Source organism: Falco biarmicus, chromosome 5 (assembly GCF_023638135.1).
Source record: "Falco biarmicus isolate bFalBia1 chromosome 5, bFalBia1.pri, whole genome shotgun sequence".
NCBI lineage: Eukaryota > Metazoa > Chordata > Aves > Falconiformes > Falconidae > Falco > Falco biarmicus.
The window spans coordinates 57,435,684-57,459,250 of NC_079292.1; the positions used below are offsets into that span (position 1 = coordinate 57,435,684).

The 23,567-nt window shown below is 52.1% G+C and overlaps 1 protein-coding gene across 2 annotated transcripts; it reads left to right on the forward strand.

Annotated features, from left to right (window-relative positions):
* The first annotated feature begins 300 nt into the window (after positions 1-300).
* PDGFB (platelet derived growth factor subunit B) lies at positions 301-22,975 on the forward strand. Of its 2 annotated transcripts, none has more exons than XM_056341577.1 (8): positions 301-420; positions 5,935-6,380; positions 13,046-13,142; positions 16,282-16,365; positions 16,871-17,076; positions 18,803-18,944; positions 19,349-19,518; positions 20,768-22,975. In XM_056341577.1, exons 2-7 carry the CDS (start codon positions 6,216-6,218, stop codon positions 19,483-19,485), a joined length of 831 nt encoding a protein of 276 aa, XP_056197552.1. In that variant the 5' UTR covers positions 301-420; positions 5,935-6,215; the 3' UTR covers positions 19,486-19,518; positions 20,768-22,975. The 2 variants fall into 2 exon arrangements, with proteins under 2 accessions (XP_056197552.1, XP_056197551.1); XM_056341576.1 differs by having other exon boundaries at positions 349-420; positions 5,515-6,380.
* Positions 22,976-23,567: the final 592 nt, after the last annotated feature.

The window sequence follows — 23,567 nt, forward strand, 5'->3', positions numbered from 1 at the left end:
CCGTTTTGCTCAGGGTCTGCAGCTTACAGGAGGTAAATGAGCTGAGGGTTGGGCTCAGCATCACCAAATCCACTTGCCACTGGTGTCGGTGCAAACCGAATGGGCATGGGAGGGAGGACCAGCTCTCACGGGTAATGCACACAGGGCTTTCCGCCTTGGCTGGTGCCCTGACCCGTGGTGAGCAGTATTTAGAGTGAGTTTTGCTCTGCAACATGAACAGCAATAGCAGGTGCAGGGGGAGGGAGAGCCACTTGCTTTTGGTTTTCGACCCTCATCTTCATTTCACATCATGAGTCATGTTACGTTCTAAGCTGAGTAACTGCTGGGGCTATTTTTACTTCAGCTCAGCAAGCTTCCTTCTCACTGCTGCCACTGCCACCGCCGCTTGCTGCGGACCCAGGGGCAAAGGATGGGGAGATGGTGAGTGGCAGAGGCTGAGGGCAAGGGGAAGTGGTGTTTGGGGTGGTGTCAGTGGAAAGGGGGACCATTGCCCACCTAATCAATTTGGAAATAGAAATAGTATATGCCTCTTGAAAAACAACAGATGACCTGTGATGTGTGGCGTATTCACACACACACACACACATATATATTTATTATACTGGTAGAGGGGAAGGGGGGAGGGAGAGAAATTCCTTTCGAGTGCTATTCACCAGTCTGGAAAAATAAAGAAGGAAAGCAGAACATTTTTTCCTTTCATCAAAACAGGAAAGAGAGGGGGAATGGGGTGGGGAGCAGATCCATAGACATAATGGACGGTTGCCAGAGTAAGGAAATTGTTCCCTTCTACCCTAAACTTGGGGGTTGGGGTGGGGGAGAAATATATGGTAGCGTGAGCAGGGAAGGCTGCATCCCCTCCTCCCCACCTGGTGCAGGAACGTGTATGCACATGGGAAAGCGCTGGGAAACCAGTCCCCCCGGCTTTGTGTTCTGTCTTTGAATGCTACTTGAGTGGCACATCCAGAGAGGTGTGAAATGCCTTTGCCTTCTCCTTCACCCCAAAGCACAGGGCAGCAAGCTGCGGCTGGCATGAGCCCTCTCCCTCTGCTGTTGGCAGTGGCTGTGCTCTGCCCACTGCGTGTGTCTGTGCACTTGTCCCTCTTACCTATCCTCTCCTCTTTGCCAGGCTTCTGCCAGGAATGGGTGAGATGAAGGAGGTGGTGAGGCACTGGGGGAGTCTTATCCCTCCTCCAGGGAGAGACAGGCAGAGGGGGTGGGCTCCTGGAGGAAGCCTAGCAGGTGCCATCGAGTTCCTGCTTGCCAGGTGACACCTTCCCTTTCCCCTGGAGCCAGTTGCTCTGTGAGGGCTTTACTCATCCTTGGAAAGCATTTTCCCTGCCAGTGCCAGGGGGAAGAAGGTGAATTATGCAAGCCCTGGGCTCCCTGAGGCTCTGCCTTTCTCCAGCACCACATATAAACACCAGGCTCCCTGCTTGTCTGTTTCCTTCCTTTTGTCTCTCTTCTCTTTTCCTCCTTTTTTTCCTCCTTTAGACTGAACTCAGGAAGTCAGGGCAGCTTCCACGGCGGCAGCCTCTGGGACAAACGGAGTAAACTGCAGCGTAAGCTACATACGATGACTCTGTTCTGACTGCTTGGGTCAGGATAAACCTCATACAACCAGGTGATATGGCATAAAACCAATGCGCCCACAGAACAGGCCTCCTGGTGTAAACTAGCCATAAAATTTACTCTAGGTGCTTCATTTCAGTGTCACAGCTGCTCCCCTCCATTGACGGCTGTGGCAGCCCCACAGAGTAGGCGTAGGGATTGCTCATCATTTTCCTGAACTTAGAGACAGAAGCAGGAGCAACACCTAAGTTAGATACCTTGAGTGGGCTGGCTGACTACACGTTGGCTGTCAACACCTCCTAATATCTTTCCATTGATTGTTTTTCAAAGTAGGACTCATCATGGAGAGGCTGAGACATCTCAGCTGTTCAGATTGAGTCTTGCTTTCCATTGTAAGCCCTGTTTTTCTTCCTGTTGTTTCACAATTCTCTCCCCCCTCTAAAAAAAAGTAAAAACAGAAAAATAAAAAGAAACTATCACCCCTCACATCGTGCCTCTATGCATGGTGGCTAGTAGATAATTTTTTCCACAGACATGAGATGAAGGGAGAACTGCCTTGCAGCAAGGAACTGCTTATTGTCCTCAGACACGTGTTGCCCTCCTCCCTAGTAATAAGAAAACAATTGAGGAGATGAGTTCAGCTGTTTGTAGGTTAGCTGTAGTGGTGATGAAGTGCTATAGGTTCTTATGAAATCTCTGTTTTTATTGTGGTTTGTCTGTGGGGCCACTGCCAGCTAGCAAAGTTGCAACTGGACCTTGTCAAGTTGTGATGCTCTAATGCGACATTTTTATGGTTCAACCGCTTCATGTAGCCCCAAAGTATCTTTCCACCATATGCAATGGCGGTTTCTAACTCTTGTCCTGTGACATCTGGGACACTGATAGCCCTAAAGGCCTTCACACCCACCCCACAGGCCAGGTGAGGGGAAAATAGAGTCATCCTCATGAGATTTAGGTGTTCATGGGATAAATGAAAAGCTAATTTCACAAAAGCAAAAGAATCAAAGGAGCACCCACCTGGCTCAAGGCACAGCAGTTTTAAGTGCACATGCCCCTATTGAACTCAACGCCAACGAAAATGGCCCAGGCTTTACGAGTCTAAAGACCTCACTAGAGAAAAATCTGTCCCCGTCTTAAAAGCAGGAAGAGTAAGGAAAAGCAACTGAAGCCTGAGCAGCTTGAATATCATTTTGCTCTGTTTCCAGGCAGGGTCATAGGTAGATGATTAGCAAATTCCAAACATCCTCTTCCTTGCTGTCTGGAGGTTCAACAGGGATTAGCTTTTTGTTTCTGATGTTGAGCTTCTAAAAACTGTCCGGCATCATTCACATGAAAATAAATAACTCTATTTCTATTCCAGCTCACATGTAATGTAGCCGGATATGTTGGCTTTTTTTTTTTTTTTTTTTTTTAGAAAAAAAGCACCACACATAGCCCCCCCTCAAAACCAGGCCCTTCAGCAGCTCTTGTTACCAAGCAAGAAATTTGCAGCAGTCCGTGCTGGCTTACTGCTGAGTCCTTCTCCTCCCCAGCAACGATATCTCTCCCTGCTGAGGAGTTTGATCAACCCTCCCACGAGCAGGCTGTTCTGTCCTGGCCAGGCAGTCACTACAGCCTGGGGACCCCCTACACAGCTTGAACAAGGTGGCTTGAAGGTGTTGGAGCCACATCAGGTTACTTGAGGGTAGAGATCCTCAAAGAGCACCTGAACTTCCATTTACCCCTTAAGAAACTTTAAACACATGATGGGGTCATGGACGTTCAGGACCTAGCTGCCCTCAGCTCCCTCTACACAGATAGAAGGACTTCCAGAAGCTGGTTTGCCCATCCGAAATCCTCAGCATTCCCCCTGCTGACGACCAGGGAGCCCAGGGCTATGGCATTCCTTCGCCCAGTGCCATCTGGAGTGAGGTGAAATGGACCCAGGCCCTCTTAAATCCTTTTTTTGGAGCCTCCTACGCATTTCAGAAGGTGTTTTAGTGCCCAGGTAGACATTAGGATAGCAGCTCCACCCTGCTGGGGGGTCAGACCCAAACTGTCATCATGTGAAATGGCTGGTATGCTGCTGGTAGGACAGGATGGAGAATTAGGGGAATTCTAAGAGCATCCTGAGGAATTTGGGGTAGGACAGCGTTAACATGGCTGGAGCATGTAAGATAAAGTCCTGTTAAGGTGTCTGGCAGTGGAAACAAGCAAAGGTATGCATTGCATTTCCACTTCCTCCCACTTGAGCTCCAAAATTAGGACCAAGTCACTTCAGACTCTATCTGAGGGACTCCCAGGACACTCCTTATGTCTGCACTCATGTACCTCAGATGGCCTGGGCTTTGGAGCTGGCATGGCTTTGACGAACTTTCCCCCTGTGAGGAAATATGCCCCCTCTTCTTCTGGGTGAGGGTGAAGTGCAGTGATCCCTTGTGACCAAAGAGCATCTTGACACACTGCCCTGCCCCAGGACCTTTCATTTTGTGTTTGAGTTACCTGTCTCTGTGATGGGAGAGGCAGAGGAGCTACGCTGTTTTAAGAAAGCTATGGAAGACCCCCAGTCCTCCTTGTGTCCCTGTGCTTCCTGACCAATGTCTACATCCATGAGACAAAAGTCAGGTTTGGGGGCGTAGCTAGCCAAGCTAGAAGTTGTGGTCAGATGCCTGCTACAGAATGGCCGTTGGTGGGCTGCCTGCTGCTCAGTTCTGGTAGCTGCTCCTCGTACCCGGACAGTGCATACATGAGTGCTGGTGTGAGACCGTGTGTTTTAGAGAGGGTTGTCTGCATGAGACTCGCAGGCACCTAGCCAGTCTAAGGGAGCATGGCACGTGTGATGCTGTGAGATGAGGCCACTGGTGTGCCGGTGGGTGTTTGTATGTGAGAAAGGAAGAGAGAGGGGGAGAGTGAAGGAGAACACATGGATGCCCAGGGATGTGTGAATGAGACAAAATTTGCACGTAGCTGTGCATGTGTGCGGCTCGAATAGAAGTGTGTGCGTAGCATAGAAAAAGCAGGGAAGATGCTTGGGATTCAGAGCGAATGCCTGCCGAGTGCCTGCGGTGCATGACGGTGCAGGAATGTATCAGTGGATACGAGCCTGCACAAAGATGGTGCAGAAACCCCTCTTGGTTGTGCCTAAAGTGTGCTTTGCAAGTGCAGCTCCACACCAGGAGTGGATGAGAGGGTGTGCATATGGGTGTTTTTCCAATAGGATATGACTCTTCCTTGAACTCACCTGTTAGCAGCCTTTCCCTCCCCATCCCCCCCCCCCCCCCCCAAATATCTGCTTGCTTATTTCCCTTCAGATGTTTATTACATCATGCAGATAATCATGCAGCAAAATACCTCTTGGTGCCACAAGCAACACCAGATTGTTTTGCAGAAACGTTTAAATTTCTCTGGCTTTTTTTTTTTTCCCTGCACACAAAGAGATGTAAGATATTAAAGCTGTCTCTCTCCCCAGAGCTAGTGGTGTAGCAGGGCAGGGAAGAAGGCGAGTGGAGCTTAGAGAAATGGGCTCCAGACTGCAACAGTAAGAACCCGGGGCCACAAAAATAACAAACTACCGTGCTGGTGCTGGGAACTCCTCTCTTATCTCTTGCCGAGGAGGAAGGAATTTCTGTCCCCATTCCTCACGTGATATTAAAGCCACATTATACGGGTTATTGCAGCGTTAGTCATTTTTAATTAATTTATCATTTAAATTAACACACTTTTTATTTTGTCAGCAATGAACTGCTTCTCCCTCACTAGATTTTTTGCCTTGATACCCAGCCAAGAGGAGGATGGCAAGTTATGCTCCACCCATCTCCTCTCCTTTATAAAAGGAGCAGCCCTGAGTGCCAGTTCAGTCTCTCTTGCAGCTCGCAGAGTAAAATAAAGACCCATCGGCTCACTTGCCTCCCCTTCAATTTTACCTTTCCTGCTTTTTTTTTTTTTCTTTCTTTCTTGTTGCAACAGAGCGCAGGAGGCAGCAGCAGCTCTGCTCTGAGGCTTGTCAAGGCTCAGCGCACGCACACACACACACACGCAACCCAGCGCGAAAACATTTGCTCTCACCTGTCTCTAAACCCAAAGCAAACCTCACGTCCAAGCAAACTGCCAACACTTCGAACGCGAAGGCACCCAAGCCAGAATCTAATGTAAGGGGAAGAAATCCAATGTACGCTAGGAACTTTTCACTAGAAAGCAAGTGGGCGTAAGGAAGAAAAGGAGCATTTTAAGAAAAGAACACCTTAAGGAAGAAGATTTTATTTTTTGGATTCCGTACCAAACTTTGAAAAAGTTTTTTTTTGTTGTTTTATTATTTTGTGCATCTTTTTCTAAGAACATTGAGTTGCTACCTACATGTAAAACCTTTTACATATATATATTTTTTAGAAGGAAGAAAATCAAGAGGCAAAATAGCATGTGGACCACCTAGCAGAAGGCAATACCGAAGCATCCCTTGCAGCGAGGGGGACGCAGGCTCTGGATGCGTATCATTTCGAGGGACTGCATTTTTTGTCCACCAGGCTTATGAGATAGCACAGAGGCAGGCGAGTCGCCGAGACTCCTGTCTCCCCTCACCGCCACCACCGCCAGCTCCACTTCCAAGGGCTCCCGCAACTCTCCCACCAGCAGCCGGCTCGGAGGGGAGATGGGAACGCGCGGCGCCCTCGATGCCTGAGGCCGGGCGGCCGCGGGGCTGCGTGCGGGGCTGTCTGCGGGAAGCGCTCCTCCGGGGCTCGCCGTCCATGTGCCCGCAGCCGGCGGGGCCTGAAGTCGGGATGAATTTCGGCGTGGTCTTGGCGTTCATCCTCTCCCTGCCTCTGGCCCGCCTGGAGGTGAGTTTCCCTCGCCGGCAGCGGGCGGTGCTGCCGAGCTGCGAGCCCCGGAGTCGGGAGGGGGAGACCGGCGGCGGCGGCGCCTCCAGCCCCGCAGGTGCGGCGGGGTGAAGCCCGGGGGCGGCCGCGGGGAGAGCGGAGACGCGTGGCGGGGGCAAGGAGCCCGGGCGGGCGGCGGCTTTCCTGCCCCTTTCTGAGGGAAGGGCTGCGCGGCCGCGGGCAGGCGCACGGCAGGCAGGGCCGGCCGCCCCCGGCCCTGAGGGGAGCGACCGTTGCCGGTTTCCCGCCCCTCAGGCGCGGGCGCCTCTCCGCAGGACGGGCCCTGCGGGGGGGCTTTGCGTGGCGGTAAACCCACCCGTGCCTGTGTCCCAGGCTGGAGCCAGCGCCGGGCGGCGGGGCAGGGGAGGCCAGGCTGAAGCGCTCCCTGGTTACTGGGGGTGCTGCTGGGGAGCCCACAGCTTCCTGCCCCTTCGCCAGCTTCGCCCAGCAGCTGTCACCCCGGGGTGCGGCGCCCGCCGGCGGCTTGGCTGAGCCTCTTGCCCCCTCCAGGTATTTTGGCATCACGGCAGCATGCGTGAGGCAGGCACCGAGGCCCAGTTGCCACCACCAGAATAATGCACTGTGTGAGACCCAACTGGGCATCGCCAAGGGGCCAGTGGAGACAGGGCAAGGGGGCTTTGAGTGGGGCGAGGAAGGGGACAGCGTGGTTAGAGACACTGACACCGGGTGGCACAGTGACTCGGTAAGGTGTGTGTCTAGCTGGGGCCATGGGAAGAGGCAGGAGATGAGTATTGCTGCTGTGCTTGCGTGGTCACACGAGCATCTTGTCCCGCAGTCCTCCTGCATGCACTGCCCAGCAGGAAGCTAGGCACAGGGTGGGGGGCAGGTGGTGGATTTGGCTGATGAACGTACACCCAACCCTCAGTTTCCCTATGTAGAAGTCAAAGCCTCACCCCAAACCACGGTTGAGGAAAAGGAGTCCCAACACCCCAAATAAATACTTTGACCTCTGCTGCCATGTTTCATCATCTGATCATGTGCAGACTGGGGGGATCAGAAGACCCCTAAACATTTACTCACAGCACTTGCTTCACGCTTCATCTCCACCTAAGGTGGCAAAACCGTGGGTTGGATCTGCAGCTTGGGGGTTGTCAGGGCAGGAAATATCCTTCCACCAAAACTTTCTTCCCTTTGCATCGTTTCTTTCTCTTCCTCATTTTTGGGCAGGGTGGGTGGGTGGGAGGATCCCCTTGTGAGGTGGCAGGGAAGGGGTTGAATGCAAAGCATCACATCACCTCCTTATGGGCTCATTTTGCCCTTGCCTAAGCCGCAAAGGGAAGCAGTTAGAGCTGTGGGCTGCCCAGTGGTTGTGTTTGTTTTGGGCAGAGGATGGTATTTCCTCTGTGGGTGGCTCAGATCTTTCTCCCATGCAGTGTGAAACATCAGCTATGGTTGGCACTGGGGAAGGGTGAAGATGGAAGTGTCTGATCCCAGGGGGGCTGTTATTCTGTGCTGTAATCACATTGAAAGACTGCACAGCACTATGACAGCCTAGTAGGGTTAGAGTTTGGGAATTCTGGCGCTAGGTTTCTCGGGAGGAATTTGTCATTTTATGACCAGAGGACCAAGGTTTCTGCTTGCATAGATGCTTCTGTCTGCAGCCGGTACCCACATCTACTTTGAGGGCAGTGTGTTGCACCCTCTGCACCGGGTGCATTACAGCATGACTCCTACCAGGCTGCTGAACCATAGCCATCCTCTGAACCAGGCTTGCACCTCCTCCCCAGTCCTGCTGGAGAAAGCGCACTGGGAACAGCAGCTCCCCGGATCAGCGGAGGCCTGAGCCAGGAGATGGAGCCTCCTGAGTCCCTCTCCCTCTTCTATCACACCCATCTGGAGCTGGAGGGCCCTGGAGCTCTTCCAGCCGGAGGGAGTAGGGAGTATGAGCCTCAGTGGGAAGGTATTTGCCAGTTGGGAAGCGAGGATACTAAAGTGATTTGCATTTGCCCCGCGGGCTGTAATAGTTGCCTTGCAACATTTACAGAGATGGGCCGAGCTCCGTGTGGTTGTGCTGGGGTGAAGCCCCACTGGCAGGGCTTTCTGGAATTCCCGAGGAATGGGGTGCGGCTGGGAGCTTGCTTATAACCTCGGCCAGTTCCCCGTTGCATCTTTCTGCTGCAAGGCTCCAGGGCTCTTCTCAAGTCATCCTAACATGGGGCTGTGACAAGGACAAAGTAGTGGGTCAGCCGGGATGGATGACACGTCTGGGGTGAGCTCGTGGAAGGAGTCAGGTGAGCTGTCCCTGCCTCCCTCTCACCGTCAGCTGATGCATAGCACCAGGAGAGAACGACGGTGGTTCCTGTACTGTTTCCAGTGCTGCCGGCATACAGCCAGCCCCAGGGGTAGAAATGCCTCCAGCCTCGAAGGGGAGGTGGGGAGCTCCTCCCTCAGGGGGAGCGCGGAGGAGCAGGGTGGTGCAGTGGAGTCCCTCTTGAAATGCGAAAAAAAGGGTGGGTAGGTCTGCCTGTATTTTAGGAACGTGGGCTAGATCAAACGTTAAGTTTTGTTATTTTAAGGCAGGAAAACGTAAGCCACCATCCCAGGTGGAAGGGGCTTGTGTGAGGAGGGTTGGGCCTGCCGTGGGGAGAAGCAAGCGTGGTCCTCTGGCAGGCAGACGTCGGAGTCCCCCTGTAGCCGGGAGCGGTGCTGGAAGGGTAGAAGCCCTGTGCCAGGGGAGAAAGAGCTCTGAGGTTCAGTGGGCTGGTGGCAGGTGCTGCCAGTCTTAGTCTCTGCCAGGGAATGCAGTGGAGTCTCCCCTCAGGGTCCTCACGTCAGCTTCAGAGGGAATTAAAAAATGCTGTTTGTTTGGGTTTTTTTGCCTGGCTGATCATTCAAGACCCAGCTGCCAAGATCCCTTGCAGTGTGGAGGTGCTGGGGAAAGTCCTCCTCTCCTGTGCAGAGGAGCAGACAGCTGGGTGCTTCCCTGCCCTGGACTGGTGCTGCTGCTACCCTAGCGTCTATCTGTGCGCAGTCACACGTTTGTGTGTAGACACACCACCTCAAAAAGGAGGACTGGAGGAGTCCTCACCTTGGGAGTATCCTTGGCTGGTTTCTTTGAGCCCCGAGGGTATGCCTTCCCTGCCAGTTGCACAATCTTTGCTCCCTCCTCCTCAGTATCTGCTGTGTTACCAGGAGAGCCACACCTTTGGGCAAGACTCTTAAACCCCTTGCCTGTGAGTAGCCGGAGCGAGGATCAGAGCACAGCCCAGCATATTGCGTGCGCCACCTCAGCAGCCACCTCAGCAGCGGCTGATCCGAAGGGGACTTTTCAGCATCACTGGTGCTCAAAAGCATATGTTGGCAGAAAGCTCTAGAGGCAAGGGGTGGTGGGGTTATAGGGAGGAGGCTGATTTTGGGAGATCATGTGTGTGGGGAGCGGGGACAGGGGAATGTCCTGTTTGCAGGGCATTGCTGCTTGTGCATTAGTTTGCAGCAGCCAAATGGTGCTGCTGACATCTGGGAGGAGGGAGGCAAAGCCCAGAGGCCCTGGTGTCACAGCTGCAGCTGCCAGGCAGGCAGGGCTCCTGCCCAGGTGCTCTGCTGCCTTGTCCCAGGTGTGCGGTGGCTCTCTCCCCAGCAAGTGCCAGCAGCCAGGGGGAGGGGACATCCCTCGAAGGGGTCTGGCAGAGTGGGGAGTGCCCCTGCAGTTCAGGGGAGAGACAGGCACTGGGAGCAGAGGGAGGGAGGGAGGGAGGGAAGAACAAACTTACTTTTTTTCTAGGAATTCAGGGCCTTGCAGGAGTACGAGGCCAGGCCTTGGGGCACTTGACAGCCAGCCAGGAGTCCATTGAGACAAAAGTCTTCTTTGATCTGCCGCACAGTTAAAAAAGGAGATTGTTAACCTATGTTAGACAAATAACTCCAGAGGAGCTGCTAAGCAGGAAAAGCACCAGCTGCTTGGTCTGGTCTGTTGAGGACCCCACCTCCTGCAGTGCTCCTCCATCTTCTGACACCATGGGATCAGGTGGAGGTGGCTGACGGACCTCTGCTTCCCCTGTGGCCCGTCTGGCGAAGTGCCCCAAGCCTAGGTGCATGTGGTGCCCCAGTCTCAGAGCCTCCCAGGCGTAGGGCTGGGATGGGGGGCCAGGGGCATGGCTGTTCCCAGTCACAGACCCCAAAGGGAGCAAGGACAAGCCATGCAGCTCAGGTCTGCAGAGCTGCTCTAAGGCCAGCCTTGGACCGGGTTCTGCAGTACAAGAGGGAACTAACAAGCTTCACAGGCTTGTGGCTGTCACCGGCAGCAGAGCTGCCTCACAAACCCGGGGGAGGAGGCCGGGATTATGAGCCATGTGGGCTGGTGATACACTGTAGCCATGCTGGTAGTATCTGCAACAAGAAAAATTTGGCACCTAAAACTGCTGCTGTGAGCAGGGAGAGGAGCTTATTCCTGCAGGCGGTCTCCAGCAGTACAGCTCCTGAGGGCCTCCCTGATTCGTATCTGTTCCCCCTGCTCCGTTAGCAAGGTGACACCTCCCAGCTCGCCTCCAAAGTCACCGAGTCTTGAGTCTCGTAACACCTGCCCACACTCTCCCCCAGTGAGTGCCAGAGTTTAAAATAAAGTTCAATTTCCTACTCGTATTAAGTGTCAGGAAGGACCAGGGGCACCCATGCACAGCAGCATTTGTACACAAATGCATTTGGCAAACAGGTGCAAACATTAAAAAGCCTGCAAATTCACTACCCGGCGCTGAGCTCTGGCTACAAGTACTGGGAATTGCAAATGATCCCTTTTCTAGTAAATGTGTGTGGTGCAAGGCAGGGAAACGCTGCAGAGCCTTTCCAGCACTGGGCTGTTGGTCCCACTCTTCCTCATGCAGCAGGAGTTGTCAGAAGGCATCTTTTTCACAGCTATTCAGTGATCCCTGAATTATACAAGTCTCTCTCTCACTGTGCATTCGTCACTGATGCTGCTTCCCTCTCCTCGGAGACTGAGGAAGTAACGCCTGGGGATGTAAAATCTGCTTTTTGCTGTAGGCAGACAGCCAGATCTGTGGTGAGATGTGACAGTGACAGGGACGGAGCAGGGCAGAAAGGCTTGATCTGACTGGAGCTCTGGTGGATCTCGCTGCAGCGGTTTAAGATGCTAGTGTTGTCTGCTCTGCAGCTATCCCAGGGGGTTTCTGCCCCGTGACTTGGGCTGCAGCTCAAGACACTGCATCCTAGTTTAAGTTATAGTATTAGAGAGTGGGCTAGCAGGGCTGAGGAGGGAGCACTCCTATTACACTGTTACTAGAGGCAAAGGGCTGGTGGCCAAGGGACAAGCACATGCAGGAGGGTGCCAGGCTCAAGCAGCCATGCAAAAGTGGCTGCTGGTTTGGGTTAAAGCCCTCAAGGTTTAAAAGCCAACGTTTAACCACCTGCCTGGTGGTTTTCCTTGACTCCAAGTGGAAGGGAAATGTTCTGCACTGAATGCAGGCAGGGAGGGAATGAAAAGCTATGCTCTAGAAGGACCACACACACGCCACCAACTACCCATAAAAACCCACATGAAAATCCCTGTGTCTCACAAGCACACAAGCCAAGCTCTCCTCTCAGTTACAGGGGCATGTGTAGGGCTGTGGCTCAGACAGCATCCAGCACCCGGCTGAAAGAGCAGCTTTTCTGCATGAGTAGCCCTGAAAGAAGAGAGCTAGGAGCTAAGCAAACACTTTGGACAGTACTTTCCCCCGTCTCTTTTTCTAGTCTTTCGGAAGTACATTTTAATCAGTGCTTGCTTTCCCACACCGCTCCTTTGTAGTCTTGTTAAGTGCTGTCACTGGGGCCCATTCAAGCCTGGTGCTGGAGTAAAATTCCCAAGAGATTGATGGCATTGCACCTGCCTGCACAAACCCTGCATTTGGTCCATCGTCTGATATCTGTAAACCTGCTTACGCAAGTTTTTTTGGCACTGGCATGCAATGACATCCAAACTCCCATGTTTCTTCATCCCAATCAGCTTCTCAGCCCACCGCCTCAAACAGCCTTTCAAGTCCTCCCTGCAGCTTTTGTGGTTTCATTGCGGGCCCATGCTGGAGCAGCCTCATGCTGGAGCAGCCTCAGCTGCGAAGGTTGATCTTCCTCTCCACCCCCACCTGTTTTTTTTTTTAAGAGTATGCAAATGCTGTATATTATTGGGCCGCTGTGGTTTGAAAACACACGCGCACGCACACGCACATACACACATTATCTGACAAAGCCTGTGAGGGAGTTTCATAACGGAGGGAAATATTGGGAAGGTTTTATCTGATAGTGTAAGGGAAGTCTGTTAAAATGCCTTTACTGCAGGCAGCAGGAACGAGAGGCCACCTGGAGAAGTCATACAGCACCGGAGAAGGAAGCCTTGCTGGCTGCTTGCACAGTATTTGGGGCTCTGCTGCACAGCCCGGGCATTTTATGGCTTTTTCAGTCTCCTGAGCACTTTGAGAGAGGTAGCAAGAGGGGGGCTCTCACTTTTGCCTAGGTTTCAGTCTTGTGCCTTCAGGAGGGCATGTCTTTGCGTTTCGCTGGTTCTGTTGTGCCTCCTCCATGCTCCTTCGATTTGCCCCACTCCTTCTCTGTGACACAGTCAGTATTTGCAGATCACCTCTCTAATGCTTCTTTTTCCTATTCTTTTTGTCATCTGGCAGGGGGACCCCATACCTGAAGACATTTATGAGATTTTGGGTGGCAGCTCAGTGCGATCCATCAGCGACCTCCAGCGTGCCCTGCGGATAGACTCCGTAGGTAAATCCCCTCTTCACCAAACACTCGTCTATTTTTTATTAACTCTTTGTGGGGTGGGAGGGGATGGATATTCTGTTTTCCAGCAGGCACATTATCAACAGACCTCACTATATAGGAACCATTCAAGAGCTGGCTATTTACAGACCTAGGCCCCCTGAAACCTGTGGGAGTTAGGCAACTAGATACCTTTTTAGATCTCCTCTTAACTGCCTGGTCTATTGAGGGACACTGGCTTCTGGAAATGATAGATGGGCAAGGTGAGTGAAAGGAACTGAGGTCAACACTTTTCACCCTGGAAGATACACAGGCAGCAGGGCCTGAATTGGCCAAGGATCAGCTTAGGAGGTGGAGAAATGGGAGGTGGAAATAGGGTGATAGAGGAGAAATGGGCTGAGTGAGTTCTCAGGCCACGGGCTCCCAGACACTCGGAATGAGAGCAGCAGAGCACGTGTCTGTGGGTGAGATAGGACTCAGGGGCTAAGTCAGTGTAGTGGTGCTTCACCTCCTGCCCGTAGATAAGAGCTCTGGGGTCTGCAGTGCCTCGGGGTCAATTGGCCAGGGCAGAGCACAGCGCGCGGCAGGAGCGGCGAAGCATGGAGGGGTTGGCACGTGTGGGAATTGGAGCACGCGCCACGGCGGCTGGGCTGGCCCAGGAATTTATTTATAAACGGTCTCTTCAGAGCAAATTCCTTTCTATTCTAACCCTGCTCCCGCCCGTCATCCCCCGGCCCCCCCAGCTCGCCTTCTCTCTCGTGTTTTGTCTGTTTGGAGCTTTGTAATCCTTGCCGAGACACTATCTACGGGGGAACAGAATTTCCTGCTTTTGTTTCCTATGCCAGTCCAACCACTGGCGCAGTCTCAAAAGCATTCCCGCTGCCTTTCAAAACGGCCCTGGAGGGGCAGGGGGGGGGGAAAGTGAGGGGGAGGGCACCAGCTGCGTTCAGCTATTGTTTGCCTTAGAAAGAGGCAACGAGGCTCACCATCACTGCCACGGCCACTCCCTGCCCTCACCAGTTCCCTCCTCCTCATCCACCAGCCACACAATGGGGCAACTTCCAAAATTAGCTGTGCTGGATTGTCCCAGGCTGGTCCCTCCGCCCCAATGTCTTCAGTGCTGACCCGGGGTGTAGAAGGACAACCTGGAGGAGGGAGGGACCAGGATTTCAATGGGAGATTTGTTTCAAGTCAACAGTTGTTGCTACTTCCCCCCCCCCCCCCCCCATCAACTCAACCTCTGCACAAAAGGCAAGCCCCCACCCTCGTTTGATAAAAAGCCAGGCAGCACAGGATGGAGGGGTGGGGAAGGAGCGGCTGAGATGTGTGCAGTCTGTCATGTCCCAGTGTCTAAGGAACAGATACATCTCTATTGCAGTTACTAACTGCCCTCACAATCAAGAAACAAAATGCTCTTCTTTTGTTGGCCTGAAAACCCAGGGGGTATGGGAGAAAGCTGCAGAGATCTGAGTTGCTGGTTTCACTTCAGGGCTTTCCCTGATCAGGGAAACAGAAAATGGTGCTGTGAAGCTGTCTCTTTGTTGCACCCTGTGGCTCTCATCTGCTCCCAGGTAGTGACTGAGGTGCATCACCATTTCCTTGCTCTGTGTGGAATTTGTGTATTAGCAAATAAGTATATTAGCAAAATAATCTCAAAACAGCTGGAGCTATTCCCTGTGCTGTCCATGCACCCTGTATGTGTCACAGCTGCTGCCCTCCACTGACTGCACAGGGAGCCAGGATTAGGCAGCTCCAGAATGCAGGTGCACTGAGATACTGCTCTCCTGACCCAGCAACAGAGGTGTGTAGAGTGGGGAGTAATCTCCCTTAACTGTGGTTGGCTGCAAAGCAGACATGCCTATCTAAACCCGTCATCCAGACACCCTCCGTAGCCCCTAGAGAACTACATGCCCTTCTAGAGCGTGATCTTGCCTCAGGGCAAGATGAATGGTGTCCTAGAATTGATTATGCCTCTCCAGACACTTTAAAGGCTGGCTAGCTGGCTGTCCACCTCACGCATAGATGTTGACTGCTCGGGGTCATGATTCCTGCCTTGTCAATACAGCCTCTGTGCACCCATCCCAAATCCTTCAGCAATTGCTTCAGAGCTGAGCAGAGAGCAAAGTCTCTGCTCCCCCTTTTAAGAGGGCTGCACTAGGGCAGGGCTGAGGAAGAGGAATGGGACATGGTAGGTATGGGAAGTCTGCTCCACCGCACATCTGATAAACAGAGATCTTCCCCTGGCCCAAAATTCCCTTTAAGAAAATTGCTCCCTTGATGCTGACGTCCATTCAGCTTCCTTCAGCTGCTAAAGCAGGTCAGAGAAGGAAAGAGCTGTGGCTGGGTGGGAGCTATCTCTGAGCGCAGCCATTGTCCGGAGCTCAGGAGGGGCTGCGTGTTGGAGTGCTCCATGGGGATTATGGGCATTTCTCTATTCAGCACTTCCTATGGGAAAAAGCAGTGGGGTGGGAGGGAACTGCTCAGGGCTAGCCTGAATGCTATCAGTCTTCCTCTCCCATCGCTGACTGAACTACCTCCCGATCCTGCAGCTTACCTTAGAGTAGTAGAGGGGAAAAGTAATTTTATTTTCTGTTCTTCTGTCACAAAACTGACTTTTAACGTAGGGTGGCTGCAGTGAGTTGGGAGAGAGAAAGCAAGCACCCCACCTCCCACCCATCATCCCCTTCACCTGCCCTCTCACTCTGCGACGCTCCCAGTCCCAAGCCATCCCAGCAAGGCACCTCAGTGTTATATACCAAAATTTCTGCTGGTCCCATCTGGTCTCTGCTCCTCCTTGCTGTATCCTGGTCTCAGCTGGCTGATGTGAATCCCTCTGCTACTCCCCTCTGACACAAGAAAGCCCTGCTGTAGGCCTTGCCATCCTTGAGCTGGAGTTTTCCTCTCCCTCTCTCTTCCATGATAGACTTGTTGCTTTGAGCTGCCTAGTCCAAGCCAAGAGTATACCTAGAGTCGTCTGTGCCCCAGCACAGCTGTAGCTTTGTTGGTGGATTTACACCTAGCACGACATACTGGGGCTGTGGCTTATCCCGTGTCTCTGCACTTTGCCTGATGAGCAGAGCGCAAGTGCCTGCTGTCTTCTCCTGCCTCTATCTGGTGCTATTAGGTCATATCATTCCCTTTGCAGAGGAGGATAGCTTGAGCCTGAACCTGAATGCAACTCAGTCCGGTCAAAACCCTGTAGCCCTGTCTCGAAAGCGACGAAGCCTAGGTGAGTGAGGGGTGTTGCGCCTTATGATTGTTGGGGCGCTTACATGAACGGCTGTGGGTGGGTGCAGATACATGTCTGATGTATATGTGTGTGGGTGGAGTGGGAAGAGGTTGTAATGCACATGGGTGTGTAGAGGGATGAGAAGGAGGATCTGAGCCTCACGTAGAATCTGGGAGTTACACCCCAGAAGGGAAGGAGAGAGAGTGTGGAGCTCTGCGAGCTGCTCTGCTTTAAATCCCGCTGGTGCTGATTTACTCTAAAGAAGTGTCCTCTGCCTAGGACTGCTGCTGCAGTGAGGAGCATCATTTTACTGGGGCCTCCTCCACAGGCCACGGCTCTGTCCAGGAAGGGAGCTGGAGGGGTGGGAGAAGGAGAAAGAACGTGTGTGTGTGTATGTGTGTGAGAGCCGTGTGGGGTCATTCTCTTCCAGTAAAGGTGGCTGCAGTGGGTTGGTAATAGCTACAAACCCTGTTTCATCTCCCCTTCTTCTCTTGGCCCTCCGTAGATGCTCTGGCAGCAGCAGAGCCAGCTGTCCTCGCTGAGTGCAAGACACGGGCAGTGGTCTTTGAAATCTCCCGCAACATGGTGGACAGCACCAACGCCAACTTTGTGGTTTGGCCACCCTGCGTGGAGGTGCAGCGCTGCTCTGGGTGTTGCAACAACCGCAATGTGCAGTGTCGCCCCACGCAGATTCGTGTCCGGCATGTCCAGGTAAGGGACATACCTCCTGCTCCTCCTGCCTCCCACAGCCCACCTCCATCCTTGCCCCCCCAAACCAAAACTAGAGCAGGTCTCAGGTGCAAGCCTCACACAGCTGTCTGTCCCCTTGCACCCCCCCTGCAGCCACATCTTCTGCATTAGCCACACAACACTGCAGCCTCTGGCACAGGCTGGTGTTCGTGCCAGCTGCTGGGAGGGCTGGTGCTGTCCAGCAGCTGGGGACTGTCACCATAGCAGAGCTACAGGGCACAGTCCCCAGCTGCAGCTCCACACCTCGGCTATTTCTGTGGCTTGAGGCAGCCTTGTCTGCTGTGTTAGACCAGAAGAAACAGGACACTTTCACTGTGGGAACTGTTTTTGATGCAGAAAGAGGAGGGCTTGCAGTGTCGGTCTCCATCCCGCTGCTGCTGCTGCTGCAGCTTCTTCCGAAGACATACACTGGAGCAACTTCTCCTCTTTCTCAGCCCCACAGTTACCTCCTTACCCACTACAGCAGCAAGCAGACACCTCATGGCTGACCTCTTGCTTTGATCCTGCGCTCCTCACAGCTACCAGTGATCTCCTCACAGCTTCCTCCCAGACAGCTTGTTTAAAAATAATATTCATCTCATACTAATCCTCTGCATGAGCCATAAGAGACTCCCCCAGGCAGACGGCAGAGGTTGGCTGGGAGGTTGTATTCACACAGCCCTCTTCATCAGGAAATTCCTTTCTCAGAAAAGCCAAGCTGAATGAGGGAAAAATGGGGGGGAACAGGAGTTGTTTTTGTGGAAAAAACAAGTGAGAGGTCAAAAGCCAGCCTAAAAAAGTGACCTGGAAATGGTTTCTTTGAGGACAGAGGTCTCTCTATTGTTTGGCTGGAAGTGTTTGTCTAGTGAGCAGCGTGTGGTCTGAAGCGTGTGGAGTGGGCTTTCAAGGAAAGATAAACAGCCTGACTGCTTCAGCTCTGGCTGAGGGATGCTGCTGGGGGCAGTGGGTTTAGAGGAATTCAATCCCAGACGTGCAGCAGAGCAAGTATTTATAGCTTGTGGAGCTCTTCAGGGACCGCAGTCTCATTAGATAAGCTGAGTGGGGTCAGGCCCGGCCACTTTTGGAGTGGGAGGACCCCCTAGAAAGCTTGTGCCCTGTGGTGGGATGTGGAGCAGTGAGTCTTCCCTCTGAGTCAGCACTGGTGGAGAGTCTGAGGGAATTTCCAGAGCACTGCCTTTCCCGTGAAACACAGAGCTGAGGGCTTCAGCCCTGTGAGTTATTAAAGAGCTTGAGACAAATTCAGACAGGCCTCAGCAGAGCTGGTGAAGCTGTGTTTGCTTGCATTGGCCCTGAATTTTTCTCCTTTTGCCCTTCCTGTAGGATCCCGTGGGAATTAATTCTGGTTTCCCCCAGATCTCCACCATCACATCTATCAGAAACAGGCTAGTGTGTTCTGCATGTCCCATGTTTCTGTCTGTGATCAGCCAGTCATCCTGCTTAAGCGTCAATAGTCAGGAACAGGAGAAACAACCAGTCACATCCAGACTGCCTGGTCTAGGTCTGCTCTGCTGGTGTGTGCAGAATTAGCTTCCATACACACCATCCCTGAACTTGACCCATGCTCTATAAACTGCCTTCTGACCCTTTAGGAAGAAAGCCAGTACTGAAGCATACTGATACTGATTATTTTTACAGAGTGGGAGCTGCAGCTGTATTAATCTTTTGCTTGCCTCTCTCTTCCAAATAGGTGAACAAGATCGAATTTGTCCAGAGGAAGCCAAAATTCAAAAAAGTCATTGTGCCTTTGGAGGACCATGTGCAGTGTCGGTGTGAAGCAGTGTCCCGTCAGCCCCCCAGGAACAGCCGGCCAGGGCCACGTGAACAGAGACGTAAGGATCTTGGCATTGGGACAGTGGAGGGAGGTGTGAGAAGAGAGGCTGGGGAGAGAGGAAAGAGCCCTCCGCTGGTTTCAATTTTCTTAGTTCCAGTGAATCCCATGGGCCTTGGCTGGTTTATACCAGCCGAGAGACCTTTCCCAGGATGTCTGCCTGCAGCGAGGGGCTGAAACCAAGGGAGGTGAAGGAAGGAAAGGTGAGAGGTGAGGGAAAGGGCATCGTGGGAAAAGGGAGAGAGCAGAGACTCTGGAAAACAGAGGACAAGGGACAGAAGAACAGAAGGAGGCCTTGTGGCCCTCCTGTTGCGTAGCCCTTTGTTGATAGTGTGTGGAGAAAGGTATTTCAACGTGAGCCAGCTACCCCTCGCTGTACAGACACTCTCCCCTCTGTTTTGGCAGGCTTGTCACCGTCATTCACCACAGCCGCTGTCTCACAGAGGCAGCGAGTACGCCGGCCGCCAGTGCAGAAGAGGAAACATAAGAAGTACAAGCATGTCAACGATAAGAAAGTGCTGAAAGAAATCCTCATAGCATAGAAGTGCTGGCAGGGGAGAGAGAGCACAAAGCAGGTAACAGCAAGCTGCTTTTGCAGTCGGGAGAGATGTCCTCCTGGGACATGGTTCTGCGCAGGCATCTTGGACCCTTCCCTTAGCACTGGCTGCTCATTCAGTGTGGGGTTACTGCAGGGCCTGGATATGGTAAAAGCTGGGTTGAAGGAGGAGGAAGGACTAGGATGGGACCCAACGTGTGCATCCTATCTATGGCTTTTTGGCTCTTCACGAAGGTGGAAGAATCATGCTGCAGCCATACTTGCTGTTGAGCTCTGCACTTTCTCTGCCTCACTTATAGGCAGAGAACATGCCTGACTTCTCTCTACACCTAAATCCCCTTGGGGTCCATGCAATTCATCTCTTCTGTGGAGCAACTCCTGTTCTCCTTTCTCTATTGATTCTCTGTTGAAAGCAGAGAATTAATGTTGCTCTGGGGATCCCTTTTCCTTTAATTTCATTAGCTGAGTTGGCAGAAAGACTGAAAAGCAGCAACACTTGTGGTTCATCTCTCTCCTATCAGGAAGCCTGTGTGCATAAGAAAGGTCATACCAGGGAAAGGAGAACTGGAATCTCTGGCAAGAGATCTGGACTTTGTCAGTCCAGGGTCTGATTCTTCTCTCTCTGACTTGTGTAAACAGGAGTAATTCCCTTGTCATCAGAAGAATTTTACTGGAACCAGGGAAAGGAAAATAAGCCCTTGTTCCCCATGAGAGAGGGAAAGGTGCAGAAAAGAGAGAAAGAGTAGCCAGGTCACAGGGCACAGGCTGGGGAGCGCAGGATCTGAATTTAGAGGGAGGCAGCACAACCTAACAGGGAGAGCCCCAGCCTGTGACTCAGCGGTTCCAGCTCTGCTGCAGCCCCTTGAATGCACCTGGATCACCCACTTCACATTCATTTCCCCTCACCTCGGCAGAGGGGTGACAGGCTTCCACATGTGGTGTTTCAGGAGCTAGTGATCAGGGGTACCAGGTGGTGTCTTGGGATTGGTATTCCCATGCATAGCACTACAAGGGCTGTGATTATCCCAGGATTCTCCTGCCTAGCCCAGAGTTCCCAGGGTAGGTAGAAGTGATGCAAACCCATGCAAATCTCAGCTCTGGCTTAAGCTGTCCAGAGAAAAAAATAGAGAAGGTCAAAAGCCCTCCTGGGCTTCTAATCTCGCACTTCAACACAAATATTTCCAGAGGAGAAAAAGGGAAAGGAGGGGAGTTGCAGGGGAAGAGGGTTTTGTATTCTAATGCCATGTCTGGTTTTGTTTCACTTCCAGGTTTATTTAATATATTTGCTGTATTGCCCCCATGGGGTCCTTGGAGTGATAACTTTTCCTCTTTGTCCATCTGCCTCGACGTCTGATTCAGACGGCAATTGGTGCTTCCCTTTCCATCAGTGGACCTTCTCCCACCAAAGCCTCTCTCTCCTTTCATTTATTAGCATAATTTTAAAGTTTTACACACACAAAAAAGGACAAATAACATATATATATATATATATGTATGAGAAAAGAACAAAGTACCAATAAAACCATGAACCCCGAACCCTGACAGCCACAACATGCAATGAGGACAGAACAATGCCTTCTCTACTCTAGAGGACAGGATGGAAAATGTGAAAAGGAAAGTGGGTCCAATTTCTTCCAAGGGGAGGAGAAAAAGAAATGGACGGAAGGCAGAAGGGAAATATTCTCCCTTTCCCTTGTGTTTCTGGTAAGGCTGGGGGACCTGGCTGAGATCAACACTTGCACTGGACCTAAATTTTGAAAACAGGCATATCTCAGATTGCGAGCAGTGGCCGATGATGGAAAATGCACTAAGGACTTTTCTTGCCCTACCTGGACAGATATATATTTTTGACGTGCGTGTGTATATTTTATTTTAAAAAAGAAAAACCAAAACCACTAAGATATACAACATCTCGGGGAACAGAACAAAAAACAAACAGAAAAAACCCCCACAAACCGAAGAAGCCAAATGCATTCCCCCGCTCCCTTTCCCCTCCTGCTCCTGGTGCTGACTGGAAGGTGTTTGGATTGTGGGGAAGGAGCAGACGGCAGCCGAATTGTCTCCACACCCCAGGCCCCTGCCAAGGGGAGCCATCTTTGCACATGCTGGTGGAGAATTCAACTTTCCAGGCTTGGACTCAATTTTTTTTTAGAATTCGCTCTGTATGTGTGCGCGTGTATATGTGTGTGTATATATATATATATATACATGTGCGTGCGTGTGTGTGTGTGTATGTGTATTTATACATACATATATAAATATATATATCTGTTCTTAAATGGATTTCATTCCCCAGCGGCAGGAAGCTCAGAGGCATGTGCAGGCATCAGCTTCACTGGGCTGGCAGCAAAGCACACTGCTACTGCAGTGTGCCTGCGAGGTCCGATTGGACAGGCAGGGACACCATTCGATCTCTCTCTGTCTTGTTGCCCCTCTCTCTGACTCTGCACCAACCACCCAGCAGAGCTTCCTTGCAGGAGGCAAAGTGGCACCACAAGACCAACAACAGCCAAACTTAGAAGCATGACTTAATCTCAGTGAGCTGTCCTTGCCTGATCTGTGGTCCTGAAAGCAGAATCATGTCATTCCTCTGAGGTTTTTAACCCCTTCATGGGTGTCCTGCGCACCATGCCTCCACTGCTCTCTCCCTGTCAATGTCCCCACATCTCCCATCATTTCCTCACATTTTCCCTCTCAAATTCCTTCTGGATTTTTGCCTGTTAGGTATTCCCAGCCCACCTAGCTTGGAAGCTGGTCCAAGATGTGGGCAGCTCTGTGTAGATATAAAGAAAGAAATGAGGATGGTCTTTGCAGTTGGCAGCAGCCATCTGAGACTGAAATGAGCTCTTCAGAGTGAGGAGGACTCACAGAACAATTGGAGAGTCCCTCCTGGGCCACTGCCTGCTCCAGAGGAGGGAGGAGGACTCTGCAGGCCAGGGCTATTTCTGCACACTTAATACTCAGTCACCATCAACAGAAATGTTACATATGATGGGTATCTCCAGCCTTACCTCAGAGTCCTGGTCTCAGATTGTGCCGCGCTGTGCACTGCAGAGTTACACACGAGGAAAATGCCTGCCCAGAGCTAGCATGGCAGCCTCTCCTGCCTTCAGCCACTTCTCCCCTCACGCACACGTGCACCCCTATTGCAGGGCAAAGCCCCAGAGAGAGCCGGGGGAAGGAGGCAAAGCCGCAACCTGGGCGCTGTTATAAGTTTTGGAGAGGCCCAGCCCTCACCTCCTGCAAGCCCAGAGCACTTAAACCACTGTCGAGGCGGCGCGTTTTTCCCTCCCTCCATCCCCAACCCCTCAAGTCTTAAGACACTTTGTTTTCCTGTTCCAAAATCTGTTTCATTTGGTTTGTAAAGACGGCGAGGTTTTATTTTATTTTAATTTTTTTGGCTTTTTTTTAAATGTAAGATTAATTTATACTCAGTACTGTATTTAAAGTTGTAAAAAAAAAAAAAAGGAACTACATCTCAGATAATATTTTCTCTTTCTTTTGTGAGCTGAATGAAACGCAGAGGTCAAACCAGCTCACCGTGGGGCAGAGCAGGATTCCCGAGGCCTCCAGTTTCATTTTCAGGACACTTAATTCTGAGATTGCAGAGAGAAGCAACCAAAGCTGGGAAAGTCCTGGGAGCCCCCACACAGCCCTGCCCACCGCCGGCGGTGCTGCGCCTCTCCTTCCTGCTTGTTGCCCAGTGCTTGGGCTGGTTTGAAATGACTCAGGTGGTGGGACTTTTGTCTCAAAGAGGTCCCTGTCTCCTTAGCTGCTCTGCTTGGACACCCAGCCAGAATTTCCCTGCACTTTCATCTGATCTCCGGATTCCTCTGCTTTGAAGGGCTTGGGACAGCCAGCACTGTTTACACTCCCCAAAGCTGTACAAACAGTCGTCCCCTTCCCTCCTTAGTCACATCGTCTAGACAACAGCAGTCCTTCCCTCAGTCGGAAGGGCCATTGCATTTCCCTTTCCTCCCAGCAAGGGAGGTATCGCACATCTGGCACTCGGGCGCAAGGCTGCGGGGAGCAGGTTCAGGGTCCCCCTGGCACACACACAGCACCCCC